This window comes from Camelus bactrianus, chromosome 14, assembly GCF_048773025.1.
Source record: "Camelus bactrianus isolate YW-2024 breed Bactrian camel chromosome 14, ASM4877302v1, whole genome shotgun sequence".
NCBI classification, from domain to species: domain Eukaryota; kingdom Metazoa; phylum Chordata; class Mammalia; order Artiodactyla; family Camelidae; genus Camelus; species Camelus bactrianus.
In genome coordinates this window covers 58,816,665-58,832,994 of record NC_133552.1, presented here as the reverse complement: position 1 = coordinate 58,832,994, position 16,330 = coordinate 58,816,665, and the positions used below count along the sequence as shown (strand labels likewise).

The 16,330-nt window shown below is 38.2% G+C and overlaps 1 protein-coding gene across 1 annotated transcript in view; it reads left to right on the top strand.

The window, feature by feature from the left end:
* The window catches only part of UGGT2 (UDP-glucose glycoprotein glucosyltransferase 2), a 137,841-nt gene that overhangs the window by 115,147 nt on the left and 6,364 nt on the right, over positions 1-16,330 (top strand). Inside the window, exons 31-36 of the mRNA XM_074378431.1 lie at positions 4,490-4,578; positions 7,006-7,104; positions 8,133-8,217; positions 11,348-11,530; positions 13,710-13,870; positions 14,471-14,585. Of these exons, the coding sequence (XP_074234532.1) occupies positions 4,490-4,578; positions 7,006-7,104; positions 8,133-8,217; positions 11,348-11,530; positions 13,710-13,870; positions 14,471-14,585 (732 nt within the window). The remainder of the gene's footprint in view (positions 1-4,489; positions 4,579-7,005; positions 7,105-8,132; positions 8,218-11,347; positions 11,531-13,709; positions 13,871-14,470; positions 14,586-16,330) is intronic.

Here is a 16,330-nt window from a genome sequence, read left to right as displayed (position 1 = left end):
GTCTCACCTCAGTAATCGAGGGAACCCTGAATTTTGCACTAAAATAGTCCCAGATTGATAAGATTGTACAGGCCTCTGGCGGAAACATCCATATATCTATGGAATAAGATTACTATATCCAAATACTTTGTATTACTATATGCAAAGAAAACCAGCAGAAACAGTAAATAACAGAAAGCAGACACGCAAACACTCCATATGTTAGAATTACTAACACAGACTTATTAACTACTTGCATTGTTTAAAGAAATAAAAGATAAACTTGAAAACAATTGCAGGTTATAAAGAACTATAAAAAGTGCATATCTGATTTTTTTATTTTAAGTACAGCTTCTAAAACTGAGCAATACAATGACCGAAGAATTCAGTGGATGACTTTAACAGGCCTGAAGAGAGTGTTAGTGACTTGGAAGATAGAACAGGAGTATCCCAAATGCAACAGGGACATTAATAAAGAAGAAAGGACAGTAGAGAAGTATGAAAGGCACAGAGAACACAGTGAGAAATCTAAGATACCAGGATTGCATTTAAACCTGGCTCTGCCGTTCACTAGCTGTGTGCCCTTGAGCAGATTGCGTAACCTCCTTCCACCTCATTTTCCTCGTCTGTAAAATTGAGTTAATAATGGAACCCTCCTTAAGTGTCTGCTATAAGGATAATTTAGCTGTATAAAGTACTTTATGAGTATTTAGTAAATAAAATTGTTTTAAATAGAGTTCCAGAAGGCGATGAAAGACAGAATGAGGTACAGGTAATATTTGAGGCAGTAATGGCTGAGAATTCTCATGGTTGATGAAAGGTACCAATTTGCATATTCAGGAAGTCCAGTGATTCCTAAGCAAGATAATTAAGAGGAAATTCACACCTAGGTTCTTGTTAATAAAACTGCAGAAAGCAAAAGACAAAGAGAAATCTTGAAAGTAACCAGAGGAAAAAAGAAAAATGACCTTCAAAGAGCTACAGTTAGCCTGAACAATGGATTTCTCAGCAGTATGGAAAGCCATAAGATACTAGAATGATATTTAAAAGCTCTGAAAGAAAAAAGGAATGTCAACCTCAAATAATTTACCCTGGAAGGTATCTTTCAAGAAGAAACATAAAACAAAGTATTTTCAGACAAATCAAAAAACTGAATTTGCCACTAGCACACTCACGCTGTAGGAAATTCTAAAAGATGTATTTTAGGCAGAAAAAACATCTCAAATGGAAGATCTGAGTTTAAAAAAAAGAATGAAGAGAAAAGAAAACTGCAACTACATGGACAAATCTATGAACAGTGAATAGGTGAAACAATAGTAATACTGTCTTACGAGGATTTTTAAAATATGTAGAATTTAAAAACGACAGTAGCATTTAAACCATAAGATAAATAGGGGTGTTGGCAATAACACAGAAAGTTCTTATATTGACCAGGGCAAGAATTATGGCTACTTTTAGACTTTAGGGCAAATCTGAATGTTTTAAATTTCTGAGATGACCACTAAAACAATAAAACAAGGCATAATGTCATAGTTAGTAAAGAGGAAAATGGAGTGAAACAAATTAATATAAATGGACTAAGAAAGAAAGAAAGCAGAACATATGGGCCATAGAGGAAGTGCAAAATCGTAGTCTAGAATTTAATCCAATTATATTAAACGTAAAATACATGTTCCAATTCAAAGACAAAAGATTATCAGACTGGATTTTTTAAAAATTACAACTGTGTGCTTGCAAGAAAGGACACTAATACGTAAGAAAACTGCTTCAGGATGAGGATGAAAATAAAATACAAGTGAGGCAGAAGTATACAAGGCTGATACTGACCTAACGGAAGCCTGGGTGGCTGTGCTGACATCAGAGAGATCAGACGTCAAGACAGCGTTACTAAAGATAAAGAAGGTTGCTTTATATGTATAATAGAAATAGAATTACCAAGAGAAACTGACAATTCTCTAATATTCCAGGATATTTTTAACATTCGTCCCTCAGTACTTGATACAGCAAGCAGACCAAAAGCTCAATAAGGATTTGAGCAGTGTGGTTATAAATCTTGACCTAATGGATGTATGTAGAACACAATACCCAGTAACACAGTGAACAGTCTTTCAAACACACAGAAAACATTAATAAAAATTAGTCTACATTTAATTGAAAGTTTCAACAGATTTCAGAAAAAGGAAATCATATAGAGTATGTCTCTGTCTGCAGTGCAGGAAAGGAGAAACCAATATCCAAAGATAACTAGGAAACACCCATGTAAGTCAGAATCTCTGTGGTCTAGTACCAGTAGGCTGTCAAAGCCCTCTCGTTATGTACTGCAGAGACCCTGAACTACCAAGTCATCAAATTCTACCCTGCATCCCACATCATAAGCTGTTCCTTGTCAGCCCTGCTGTTTATCCTGTGATCAGTTATACGTGTCGCTCACACTCATCTTTGATACTTTTTCCTGTTTGACCTTGGCTTCCTTTCTCAGTAATAACTTATACTCTGTCCTTGGCGCTTTTGCTTCTGGCCATTCCAGATGAAAAACCCCACAAACCCAGACCAGCCACTTAAGTTACTAAGCAGACTCAAGCCCTTTAAGACCAGCATTCCAGCTAGCTTTATCCCAGCCCTGCAAACAGGACAGAAAAGTACTGTTTCCACTGGGAGAATGGGGTATTTTATACTTGAGGAATTTTGACTACTGAAAAATTGTTTCTTTTTCTTGAACTGAATTTTTTCACTCTCTGTATTGGCTCTAATTTGACCTGTTCATCCCTGGTATAGAGCACATCTAACTCTTTCACCAAAGCCATCAAGTCTTTGAGGGTAACAGTCACGCCCTACCTGAAGCAAACATTCTACAGCCTAATCATACCTGGGTCCTTCAGTTGTCTTCTAATGACACAGTTTTATCTCCTCACCATCCTCCTCTCAGAATTACGCCAAAGGACAGGGAAAAAGGAGAAGAGATAGACAACCTAAAAGATCAGCCCATGAACCCCAGTGGCCCACGATTAGGAATTCCAGAAAGGAAAAACAGAAAATAGAGGAAGGAAAGTTTCCCACAAATAAGGATAAAAACGTTTACGTCAGAGGGTCCACAAATTAGAATCAATCTAATAAAAATGGCCCATAAGATCCAGGGAGAAAACTTTTTGCAGAGATTTTCTGATGTACTTTCTTAGGTGAATGAATTTTTGGAATTAAAGGGGTCCTCAACCTGTCAAAAAAAAAATCAGGGAGAAAAGGCAGGTCACTGCAATAGAATGACACTAACACTAGCATCAGACACTTTATTTTCAAGACAGCAAAACAAAGATTTTAATGTTTTGAAGAAGATTATTTTGAACCTAGGATTCTTTAGGCAAATTCTTAATCAAATATGAAGGCAAAATGAAGTTATTCTCTGAAGCGTGAAAATTAGAAAAATTATTTTTCATACCCCTTCTTGAAGGTGTTTGTCAGCACAATGAAGATGAATAGCAGGAGAGAGGAAAACAGGTATTGCAGGAAGTGGTGAAATTAATCAGAACTCTAATACGAAGAAAGCTTGAGAGGGACAGGCAGTGAATTGCTAAGCTCCAAGAAGAATGCCTTCAAGAAGACAAGAGTTCCAGACAGCTAAGTAACTTGAATAATAAGCTGGAAAATATTAGGTACGTGGCAAAGAAGAAACATATCTCACCACAAGAAAAAAATCAGTAAAATTCCAAGAAAAAAAATACTTCTCTCTCGGTGAAATGTGAGAAAGCAGAATGCGTGTGTAACGGGGAGAGCCTCCCAGGAGCAGCACGGTGGGCGCGTCGTCGTAACCTGCGGGGGGAAGGCAGCGGTGGTAGCCTTTCAGACTCTTCAGGGAGTGGTGTTTACGTTGTCACAATGAGCACTTTTTGCTGATTTTCAAGTTGCAGAATAAAAATAGCACAGTGCAAAGGTGTAATTATGTTTACCAAACTAAATATGGCCTACATTTACAATGCTACAGTAAAGATTTAGCTAACAAGCTGGGAGGCAGAGGGAGAAGGTAGATGTTAGTATCTTTGTAATCGGGTATGCAAGAGAAACTGTTGAATTTGTTGGAATAAAAAAATAGATTTAAATATTATTTCAAGTTACGAAAATACTCAGGAGAACTAATGATAAAAATAGTATTACTGAAACCTTCCCTGACAAAGGGGGTGGGAGGGATGGCATAAATAAGCTACTCGCCTTTCATTACCACGAATGAATAATGTCCAGATAAATAGTCAGTAACATTCCAAGCTGAAAATTTAGTAATTACAAGTTTAAGAACATTATTCAGGAGTATGGAGGTAACCACCAGAAGAACTAAAAACAAGAGGTTGAACTGATAGTTGAAACTAGATTGTGTCTATAATATACTAAGATCTTTCTTGGCTTTATTTACTATAACTATCTTAGATTTGTGACCATAACCTTACCTAATATATTTCTAACTACGCAGCATAATATTTAAAGCTACAAAATTCTAAAGTTTTTCTTTAACCATGCTATCTAGGTGCAAAAAAAGCCAGACAAAATTAAGGAAGATATCCTTTCCAGTAAAAATGAAGAAAAAAAAAAAGGAATGTGGGATTCCATTAAAAGGTAATTACTAATGAATATTTGAACATGTAACTATAAATTCACCAGGAGTCTGGTACATGGATGCCCTGCAGATGGTAAACTTTGAAGCCAAGCACAGATCTTCTCTAGAAGGGATAACGCAAATACATAAATGTTCATAATACAAGATAGCAAACTGGAGCTGTAAGACAGCTGAACATAAAGTGCTGTTCAAACCAAAGGAGAGAAAGGCTATATCCAGTTAGGGGGAACCTCAGAAAAGACTCTTTGGAGAAGCGTGTTCTAAAGGGTGGACAGGAAACAGAATGAGCGTACCAGGTTATGTGAAGTCAGAAAGATTGGGTATATTCCTCAAGGAGCAGGAAGCAGCCCAGGTTGGCTGGGATATTGACTATAATGGGGAATCTCTAAGTTAGACTGGGACCTATATTCAATTTAAAAGGAGTACATGCACGCACGCACACACGTGCGTATATTGGCTCACATACCTAAAGAGTCCAGGGTAGAGCTGACTTTGGGCATTCCGGTGATGTGGTCCAGAAATTCTTTCTCCGCCTCCTAGTTCTATTATTTCTGCCTCCTTCATTTTCAGACAAACTTTTACAAGGAAAAAACTTGCCATCTCCAGTGGGAGGAAATTGCCTCTTTCCAAATAGTACCAGCCAAGTTCCAAGGCTGACTCGTTGGTCCAGCTATAGCCCCATATGCCAGACTGGACTGACCCCTGTGACTCTAATCGCCTAAGCTTGGGTCACGTGCCTGCCTCTGGCGCTAGGGAGAAGGCCCGCCCCACCGGAACTTTGGAGAATGAAATTAGAGGAGGGATGGTTATCCACCCACAGTACCAGGTTATTGTGACTAGAAGTGTAAAGGGTGTTAAGTGGGCAAAAAAAAAAAAAAGGTCTGCTGTAGATCCAGATTATAGAGGCTCTGAAAGTCCATTTTAGAGATCTGAAGTTAATTTGAACTATGATGGAGAACTATTGATCATTTTTATCAAGGATAAGAAATAGAAACTTTAGGCAGATTTTGTTACACCAACCACACTCTGGATTCTCATCATTTTGGATTTTGCCCAGTTTAGGTCTCTCTCTATAGCTGACCCCTTACTTGGTGAGAATCATGTTACTGTTCCAAGATGTGCCAGGGTTGAACTGGTTACTGACTGAGAAAGGCTCAGATTCACTCACTTTGAGATGATTTGGAGAGTAGGTGTGTTTGACAGGGGATGATGAAACAGAGCCTGGGCATGTTAAAGAGTGTCTGTCTGCCCATGACCTTCCATCAGAACCAGACGGTACAGACTGAAAGGAATAAAGGTAACTGTTAAACTACGGCATTGCCACTTACTCTACAGATGAGAAACCAAAACCAAATAATGCTTCATTAGGAAGAGAGAGCAGGTAAGTTTAGGGAATGGTAGCTCCTCCAGATACATGAATATTTTGTACATTACAGTGTTCTCACTTCTTTTGTCTTGTTTTTAATCCTAACTTAGAGTGATTTTTTTCCTCCCTGAGTCGACTGTGTATTTTTCTTATTTAGGGGATTACAGTGAAAATAGTTGTGAAAAATATCTCTGTATAACAATTCCTATTTGGCAGAATATATTCCACTTTGATTGTGAATTATTTAGCTTTCCAAATTTTAGTCATTCTAAATATCTGTGTATATAAAAATGAGATTTTTATTTAAATAAAAATTTTAAATAGGAAAAAGAAGAAATGATACATTATAAATACCCCAGATAAAAGATTCAGTCACTTTTGTGTATGAGATGGGGCATATCAAAGTCTGGTCTGGGTCCAGAAATTGGTGACAGTGACAGCTGGGCCCAGATGAAGCTTTTGTGATAGAAACCAATGTGCGGACATGGCTCCCTGGTGTTGTCTTATTCCTCGTGGAGGGGCACCCACGGTACAGAAATCTCTGTAGCCTGCGTGGAATGGAGACTTCCTCACCAGAGGAGCTCTAAACTGCTGGTGCCTTTTATAACATTTTATCCTGGGGACTCCATGTCACAGCACTCAAGGATCTACGCTGTCACCACATATGAGAAATCGCCACAGTTAATACTTCATGTTCTGTTTCTTCCCTCACTGTTGGCCTATTTACATGAGACATAGCCATGGTGTGTTACCACTCATTCTGTGTTCTTAAAGCAACTCTTGTAATTCACAGAGATTCAGAGATACTGCCTCACTAACCTAGAAACAATATAATTAATATAATTGCATTCTGTGCTGTACATTTTTAAAAATCATAAAACTTCAAATTGTCACGTGTTTAAATATAAAAAATCTATAATTTTTAGGATAAGTATTTCTTTATAATGTAATTCATTATGAAAAGCATCCCTATTTTTATTTCTTATCAAATTTATTTTATGTAGGTATGTAAAGTCTGCAGATGTATATTAAACTGTTGATCATTCTTTTTTATTCCAAGTTTCACAAGGAGGTTGCATACAAAAAGAGACACTCAAGAAACAGACGTTCTAAACATCTTTTCAGTTGCTTCTGGCCATTTATATGAACGCTTTTTAAGGTAGGTATATTTTTTAATCTAATGGTTTGAAAAGTAACACATTTATGTAGCCCGAAGAAATTTTTAAAGTTCAAAAGAATAAAAGAAATTACAGTGGAAAAAAATCTCCCACCTGTTTCCTTGATACCCAGTTACTTCCCCACAAGAAACCAATTTTATTATTTTCATATCCTGCCAAAGATATGTATAGACAAGCAGATATATATTTTTAACTCCCTTTTACCTAAATAGTAACAAAGTACATACTGCTTTGCACTTTGCTTTTTTTTTTACCTAAAATTATGAGGGAAGTATATTTTCTAAATACAATAAAATTTCATGAGTTTGATTTGAAATGTTGGTGTCCTTTAAGGTTAGAAAATGGACAAATTTTGTAGTAGGATGATAAGTGAGAAAAAATTATATAGTAAATTTTCCTTTTCTAGTGAAGAAATCCTCCTTTGTTCTGTAAAAAGGAGAGGGCTGAGAGGAGGAAGGCAGTATTAACAAACACAAAGGGCTATTTTCTTTAACTGTTTATGTAGAAGGATTACAGAAAATGCCTCAAAAATGTTTGAATTTTAAATGTGTTGACATTTCAAAATGGTACTTTAGATATATCCCTGTCTTCTCTGATTCAGGGATGCGGGATAGCAAAACAAGTGACCTGCCCAGCGAATGTATCAATATAGACAGTTGCTCAGCCCTTCGAAGTGCACACACCTGCTATTAATGACACAGTAATAGAACCAAAATTAGATTCTAGTTTAGTTAAACAAGACTGTTTCAGACTACCTTCCTTCTCTTGTTAGGTGGAACAAACAAAAAGCAATCAGTTAATATGTATCAGGTATACATATATACACATTATTCTTACGCGTCACATAACTGATGTGCAGCCATGATATCTGAAGATACTTCACTCTGTTTCTCCATAATTCATAGTGAGAAACTCCTAATTAATATCTTTAAACATTTAAAAGCCTTAAGAGAAGTAGGATGAACTCCTATTAATGTTAATTTATTGAATTTATTGTTCTCTTATCCAGAATTATGATGCTTTCTGTTTTACGTAACACCAAAACACCAGTGAAGTTCTGGTTTCTTAAAAATTATCTCTCACCGACGTTTAAAGTAAGTACATTAATTTTTTTATAGAGTGGCTAATATTTGAATAGTAAATTCTTTATATAATTGTAAGTTTATGTAACATTTCTCTTTTGAGAGTGAGTCTTTTGAAATGTATATTTACTCAAAGTACTGTATTTAATCAATTTAAAACTTTGGTATTCGTTATTTTTTTATCTAGCTTAAGAAAAATTCTGTGCAACTTCTATTTAAAGAGGTAATTAAAAGGACAGTAGGAGATGCTTTGTTTTGAAGTAAACTCAGTAGGTTTTCATGATAATGAATAATTAAATAAAATTTGGCAATGAAAAATATGTGCAGATTGTCAATTAAAAGAATTAGATTCTGTCACATTTTTACAAAGAAAGGAACAGTAGTCTCTAAAAATACGAAAACTGCACCATAGAAAATCAGTGGATAGTACCCAGAAGAGTGAGGTTCTTGTGTCACGTGCAGCTCCTCAGTTGCTGTGGTAATGTGGGCAGTACGGTAAGTGTCTGCGGCATTTTATATTTAGAAGTTTTCCAATGGCCAACATCTGTTACCCTTTACTCCTGCCACAGAATGTGCCCTGTTTCTTCCTATTAATCAAATTCCAGGCAAGTTAGGGTCTCACTCAACAGCAGTTCAAAGGTGTTCTCTCTCTAGACCAAAACCAGTGGTGAAGGCAGAAATAAAAACAGCCAGCCATGCTCTGTTCCCTAGTATTGCCAGGCAGCGTGCTAAGTACTTTACCTATGTTACTCAGTTGCTCTTCATAAAGTCCTGTTCCCAGAAAACCAAGACTCAGAAGTTACGTAACTGGCCTGCACAGTTGGGAGGTATCCAAGACCACCCTGAAGCTCAGTAACTCACCAGAAGAGCTCACAGAACTCAGAAAAGCAGTTGTACTCACAGTTATAGTTTATGACAGCAAAAGGATGCAGGTTAAAATCAGCAAAGAGACTCATAGGGCAGGGTCCCGGAGTGACCAGACCCGGGGCTTCCAGTTGTCCTCTCCCAGTGGAGCCGTGTGGCCAGAGCTGAGCTCTCCCAGCAAGACTGTGACAGTACACGTGGCGTGTTGCCAGTGAGGGAGCTCACTCAAACTTTGGTGTCCAGAGTTTGTTTTGGAGGCTGGCCACAGAGACCCACCTGATGGCCACCGTGGCTGCCCTTAGCCACTAGCCCCTTCAGAGCTGGAGCTGGTGTCTTGTGGCCCAAGGTCTCCATCAGAAATCCCATTGTTTGCACAGATTATCTGGTGTGGCCTAGGTCCCCCAGTAAATAAAGACGTTCTTATCAAGCAGGACATTCCGGGGGTAGCAGTTACTTCCCAGGAGCCACGGGCAAAGGGCACAACCATTCTTTGAGTAAGATTTGTCCCTTATGGGACAGGCCTGGATCAAACAGCTAATCAGTAGCTGAGATATGAACCCAAGCATCCTGACCTCAAAGCCCGGGTGCTTAACCCTTAAGTAGCAGCCCCTCTGCCCCCACCACCACCAAGAGCGCTGCCTCCTGTACGCATTTGAAAACTGAAAAAAGAAACCACAGATACAGACAAGGAGTCTTACTAGTTTGTTACTAAAATTCTAACATGTTATCCAACACTGCATAGAGGGATTTTACTCTGCGTAAATTGAGGTGACATAGTCTGAAGGTTCTCTTAACAGGAAATTACATCATTCGCTAGAAACATAGTGCTATGTGTGGATGGAAGTCTGGTTTCACTACGTGGCCAAAAGTAACACTATGTCTGAAATAATATTTCCCTTTTTGTAATTGGTTCTTCTCCCTCAAAATTTTTATCTTTAAAAAATTTTTTCAGTGAAATACACTGTGCACAAATTGTAAATGTGCAACTTTGAATTTTTACAAACTTAAAACACCTTATAACCAGCAGCCAGTTATAGAAACAGAAATTACTAGCACCCTAGATCCTTTCCCTTCAGTTTTAAAAAAAAGCATACCTCCTGTCTCCCGTCAGATCGTCGCTGAGCATTACCTGCTCTGGGAACAATCCTTTCCTGCTGCTCTGTATGAACTGACAGTCCCTTCTGATCTTTCACTCTGTTTCCCTCCCATTTTTATTTTTCTCCATAGCACCATCTTCTATAGATAACTAATTTTGTTTATTTTCTCTAAAATGTAAGCCTCATGAGGGCCATGATTTTATGTTTTGTTTCACTGCTTTATCTTTAGAGCTCAGAATAGTGCCCGGCACAAAGTGCTTGCTCAGCGAATATTTTTTAATACATATTTGTTGAATAAGAAGGTTTTTCTCATTTCTCCTAATTTTTTTAAAAAAAATTTGAAACAGAAGCAATGATTCTCAGCAACTGTTCTAGCCATAATTTCACCATTTTGCAACTCACAGATAAAACCGGTGCTTACAGTAAGGAACATAATTTAAATCTACACTGTTCTTACAAAAGCAGGGAGACATAAAACCAGCACCTAGCTGCAGGTGAGAACTGAGGAGACAAGCGCAGGTGCTGTCTTTACCCCTCCTTTTCCATCATCCCTCTCAGTCGTTGGGCTCTTGAACCAACTGCTCTGGTTTAAACAGAGTAAGATACTCTAAGCCTGTAAGACACTGAATCAAGTGTCAAATATTCATACTACTGTAACTACCTTGCATTTTTAATCCTTGAATTAAGTAGTCATAAATCTCAAACATGGAACTGATACAGAGAATCTGATTTATCAGTTTACAACTCATTTTGTGTTCTCTGTACACCCTTTTCATCTTCGTATCTCTGACCAAATGACATGTTGCCATGGTCACAGTGTCTGATACACAGATGATCCAGATGCAGAGGCTTTTCTTTCTACATCAAGTTTTCTCAGGTCAAACACTAGTAGTAAAAGTAGGGGAACAATTATCTTGGTTAATAGTTTGCTAATTAACATACTGTACCTGTTTTTGATGTCTTTATATAGTTTTACGTGCAGTTGTGTTTTTATATTTGTCAGCGTTTTCCTATTTCTGATTAAGAGGTGTAAGTTGTAGAAGTACTACTTAGACATTTTACCAGTTCATTTGTAACAATTTATAGGAAACTCTAACTTTTGAAATGTTAATTTTTTTCTCTAAAACAAAAACTACTCTCTGTTCCGTGAACGTGTTCTTTGATTTCTGTGTGCATTTTAGGAGGTGATCCCTCACATGGCCAAGGAGTATGGATTCCAGTATGAACTAGTCCAGTACAGGTGGCCCCGATGGCTTCATCAGCAGACAGAAAAGCAGAGGATTATCTGGGGTTATAAGATTCTCTTCCTTGACGTCCTCTTCCCTCTTGCAGTGGACAAAATCATTTTTGTTGATGCTGACCAGGTAATGAGATAACGGTTGTTTTCAGGAATGCGTGAACTTGTGTACATTTCTGAGTAGAGGGACTCAGTTTATATTGCTGCTGTTTATTACTGTCTTTGCTGCCATGCTACATAAGCATGACATGATTGTGACATATAAGCAAAGTGTCTTTTAAAAGAAAAGCATCAGCGTTCCAGGGAAAAATCAAAGGTGTTGCCAGAAGTGCCATTTATTCCTTAGGACACGGCAGTTTTTCCTCTGAAGTAGTAGGGTGGTGGGGTTTTTTTCTTTTTTTTTTTTTTTTTGTATTTTGGTAATTAAACAAATACTTGTGTTAGTCATAATAAAAAGAGTTATATGATTTGAATGAGCTGAAACTTGTTTAAAATGAACTGTTTCTTCTTGCTGGAAAGTTAGTAATCACACACATCCTCTCTTTCCTCCGCCTTCAGCGGCTCTGGGTCTCTGGCACTTAGCCATCATTCTACCACCTAAAGAAAAAGCCCTAAATTTGGCCAAAAAATTTATAGTTAAAATTTATATATCCAAAAATGTTTATGACTCTCCCCTTCCCTCCTTGCATGCCTTTGTAATCATTAATGGTAAAAAAAAAAAAATTTTAATATACAGAATTTCTAAGAATAGTAATATGTGAATATAAATGTCATATAAATTAAATGTACAAGTTAGTGTTTATATTTAGGACCAAAAATATATTTTCAAATCCTATTTTATAATTTGTATTTTAAATTGTGTATTTTCCAAATTGATACATATGAATCATTATAATTAAAAACTAAGGTTGTAGACCTATGTGTAATGAAGTAAATATTGCCAAACATACCATCTAACATAAAACTTATTTCTCTCAATATACATAGTAATATTTTGCAGCAGGCTAGAGTCTATTAAGCAATGAAGCATACTAATGTTACTTCATTGAAGCCATGGAGAATAATCAGGAGATTTTTCTTTATGATTCAAACTAATATTTGCCAATACACAATAATGGAGCTATATCATAAAGAAGATTTTAAATTATTAATCTATACCTTCAGAAGTTAAGAGCTACGTACTTATATATTTAATTCCTTCCCAAAATATATTTTGTTATAATACCTTGATTACAAATCAAAACCACAGTGAGATATCACCTCATACCTGTCAGAATGGCTATCGTCAAAAAGAATACAAATAACATGTTGGTGAGGATGTGGATAAAAGGGAACCTTCCTATTCTCTTGGTGGGAATGTAAGTTGATGCAGCCACTGTGGAAAATAGTATAAAGGTTTCTCAAAAAACTAAAAATAGAACTACCATATGACCCAGCAATTCCCTCCTGGTATGTATCTGGGGAAAAAAAAAAACTAATTCAAAAATACATGCACCCCAATATTCATAGCAGCATTATTTACAGTTGCCAAGATATGGAAGCAACCGAAGTGTCCATCAACAGATGAATGAATAGGGAAGATGTGGTAGTATATATATACATACAATGGAATGCTACTCAGTCATAAAAAAGAACAAAATTTTGCCATCTGTAGTAACATAGATGGACTTGGAAGGCATCATGCTAAGTGAAATAAGTCAGAGAAAGGCGAATACTGTATAGTATCACTTATATGTGGAAACTAAAAAATACAACAAACTAGTGAATATAACAAAAAAGCAGGCTCACAGACATAGAGAACAAGCTCAGGGTTAGCAGTGGGGAAGAGGAGGGGGGAGGGGTGTTACAAGGGAGAGGCGTAAGCTGTACAAACTATTAGGTATAAGCTAAGCTACAGGAATATATTGTACAATATGAGGAATATAGTCAATGTTTTATAATAACTATAAATGGAGTATGACCTTTAAAATTGAGTCACTATATTGTACTTACATAATACTGTACATCAACTCTACTTCCATTTTAAAAACTATTTAAAAACCTTGATTAAAAATGATACAACAAGCTGTTCTTATTAGTGAGTAAGTCCACTGTCATACAGACTAGGTATGTAAATTACAGGTTTCTTTTAATCTGTAAGGACAAGAGGAAAAAACTAGAAACTTGGTAAACTTGTGCAACATGAAAGAACTGTGGGGAAACTCAGTTCTCTGTCTTTCTACAACAAGGTAATGATTACTTGAGAGTCACTTAAAAAAGGGCTCATATTTATGATCTTCATCAAAGAAACTATTCTAATTATTCAGATTGTGAGACATGACCTAAGAGAACTTCGAGACTTTGATCTGGGTGGAGCTCCTTATGGGTACACGCCCTTCTGTGACAGCCGCAAGGAAATGGATGGGTATCGTTTCTGGAAAAGAGGATACTGGGCATCACATCTTTTAAGAAGGAAATACCATATCAGGTAAGAAAATTCATATTCTTACCTTTTAGTAAATAAATAACTTACTGAATCACAATATTCAGTTTTCTTGGAAATTATACCATAGTGGCAACCAATTATATAGTGCTTATTGCATGCCAGTCACTCTTATAAGACTTTACATACATTAACTCATAAAATCTCTGTGACAACCTTTTGAGATCATTACCATCACTATCTTACAGATGTGGAAACCAAGGCACACAGCATTTATGTACCTGGCCCAGGCTTCTGCTGTTAGTACACAGCTGAGCTAGAAGTTAAACATAAGTAATATGGCTCGACTCTATGTTCCTAAGTACTAAAGAAGATTTAAACTTGGTTTGTCGCAGAGCAAGATGAAGATACTGTCTTTACAGCTGTTACTGTTTTGCAGTGCCGTGAGTTTCAGGAGATCTTAGAAGAACTTGAGGTGACACCCTGGAAACAGTATTAGACACTGGGAGGAGGTTATGAAAGGATTCATTATGATTAGACTTATCTAAAGTGATCTAAAGTTAATACTGTGGCTGTAGGCAGTAACTGGAGGAAAGTAGAAACACAAACAGCATAGGCTGTCAAGGAGTGTTCCTTTTTTTGCAGTGCCTTATACGTAGTAGATCTCAAGAAATTCAGGAGAATTGCAGCAGGTGACAGGCTCCGGGGCCAGTACCAAACTCTCAGTAAAGATCCACATAGTCTTTCAAACCTCGATCAGGTAAGTAAAACATTCATAGAATAATTTTTAGTACATAGACATAGACTGCTCCAACTGCCTGCTTATAAACTTTGAAATCTTACATTTTCAGCTTCTTCCTTCCCTTCATACAATTTCATAGTGGATATTTTAACTTACATGCTTTTTCACTTCAAGCCCAACATTCTCAGAACCAATTGTGTTTGACCTTCACTTTTCCATCCTTAAATCTCTTCTTTCCGCCGTACACCCTGTCTCACTTTCCACGGTCATTTAACGTCTGTCTCCCTCCCTCCCTCTTCCTCTTTCTTCCTCTTTCTCTCTGATCTTCAAAACAAACTCCCTCCATTCTGTGCCCTACCTGGCTACGGCCTTACATCTTGTTTTTACTCACAGATACTTTATTTCTCATTTCCCCCTAATTTCCTCATTATTATATCCCACTAATGTCCTCATTTTCACAGTTTAAGCAGATGCAGAAGACCTGCAGCCCCCAATTCTCACTGTTCCCTCTTTCCAGGAATAAAGAATGTAGGTTCTTACTAGAACCATGCTTGCTTGTCCACTCACTCAGCAGGCGTCCGCTGAATTACTTGCTGTGTGTCAGGATGTTCTCCCAAACCCTGGGCCATCAGAAAACACAACAGAGACCCTTAGTGCATGGTGCTTTCATTCTAGTCGGAAAATAACTAAATAAATAAGTGAACAATATTTAAAGGTAATGAGTGCATTGGAGAAAAAATAAAACAGGAAAACATGACAGAATTCAGAATGGGGAAGAGGGGCTAGGGTTTGCTGCTGCAAATTGGAGTGGCCGTCTGTCCCTGTGAAGGCGACGTTCAGACGGAGGCTCAGGAGCCGACCACGCAGGTATTTGTGGGAACCTCACGCAGACAGAAGACCCGCCGCAGCAGTCCCCGCTCGGGGATGGGGGGAGGCGGCTGTCCGTCTGAGGAATGGAAGAGGGGGCGCGAACAGCATGAGGGGGAAGGAGGGAAGAGAGGTCACAGAGGGTCTAGACAATGTAGTTGAGGCCCTTTGAAAATCAAGCAAATGGAAAATCATAGGTCAAGATACTAATGATTGATTCAAGTCCACACTGGTGAAGGGCTGATTTATTTTAGAAGTCATTCTTGAAAATTGGGAGAACTCCAAGTATGCGTGTGCGCGCACGCAGCGTCCTTTCAGGATTGCCAGTTAGTGGAAAACAGACTTAGAGTCCTCAGTAAGCCCCAGGAGCCTTCCAGACGTAGACTGTGAATGCTGCGTTTCTGTCATTCTTAGTGCAGCTCCCGGTGGGTTCTTCTTAAGGAGCCCTCAGTCTCACACACAAGTGAAGCCTGTGAGGCGCCGGGCTGCCCGCGGGTGACCAGGGGAAGGACTCGCGTGTCAAGCAGACCAGCGCCGTCCGCGGGCCCACCCCCCCCCGCCCCGGATCTGCGTCGCCGCGCTTGGGGGGGGGGGGGGTCCTTCTGCAGCGCCCGTACCCGCCAGTCCACTGAACACTTCCCACCGCCGTCAGCGTGGCGGCGTCTTACCCAGTGAACGCGTCCCACTGCTTTTCATTTGCGTTTTTTCAACAGGAGTGGTTTTGTCCTCTCCTTTCTTGAAACTCCCTTGGCTTTGATAACACCAGTTCTTCCTGGTCCCTCGCTGATGTCCGCGACTTTCCCACAGTAATTTGAGAACTGCTCCTTTTCTGTCTCTCATTTAAACCTTGCTATCCTCTGTTTCTGCTCGTGGCCCCCTTCCCATTCTGTACCCAC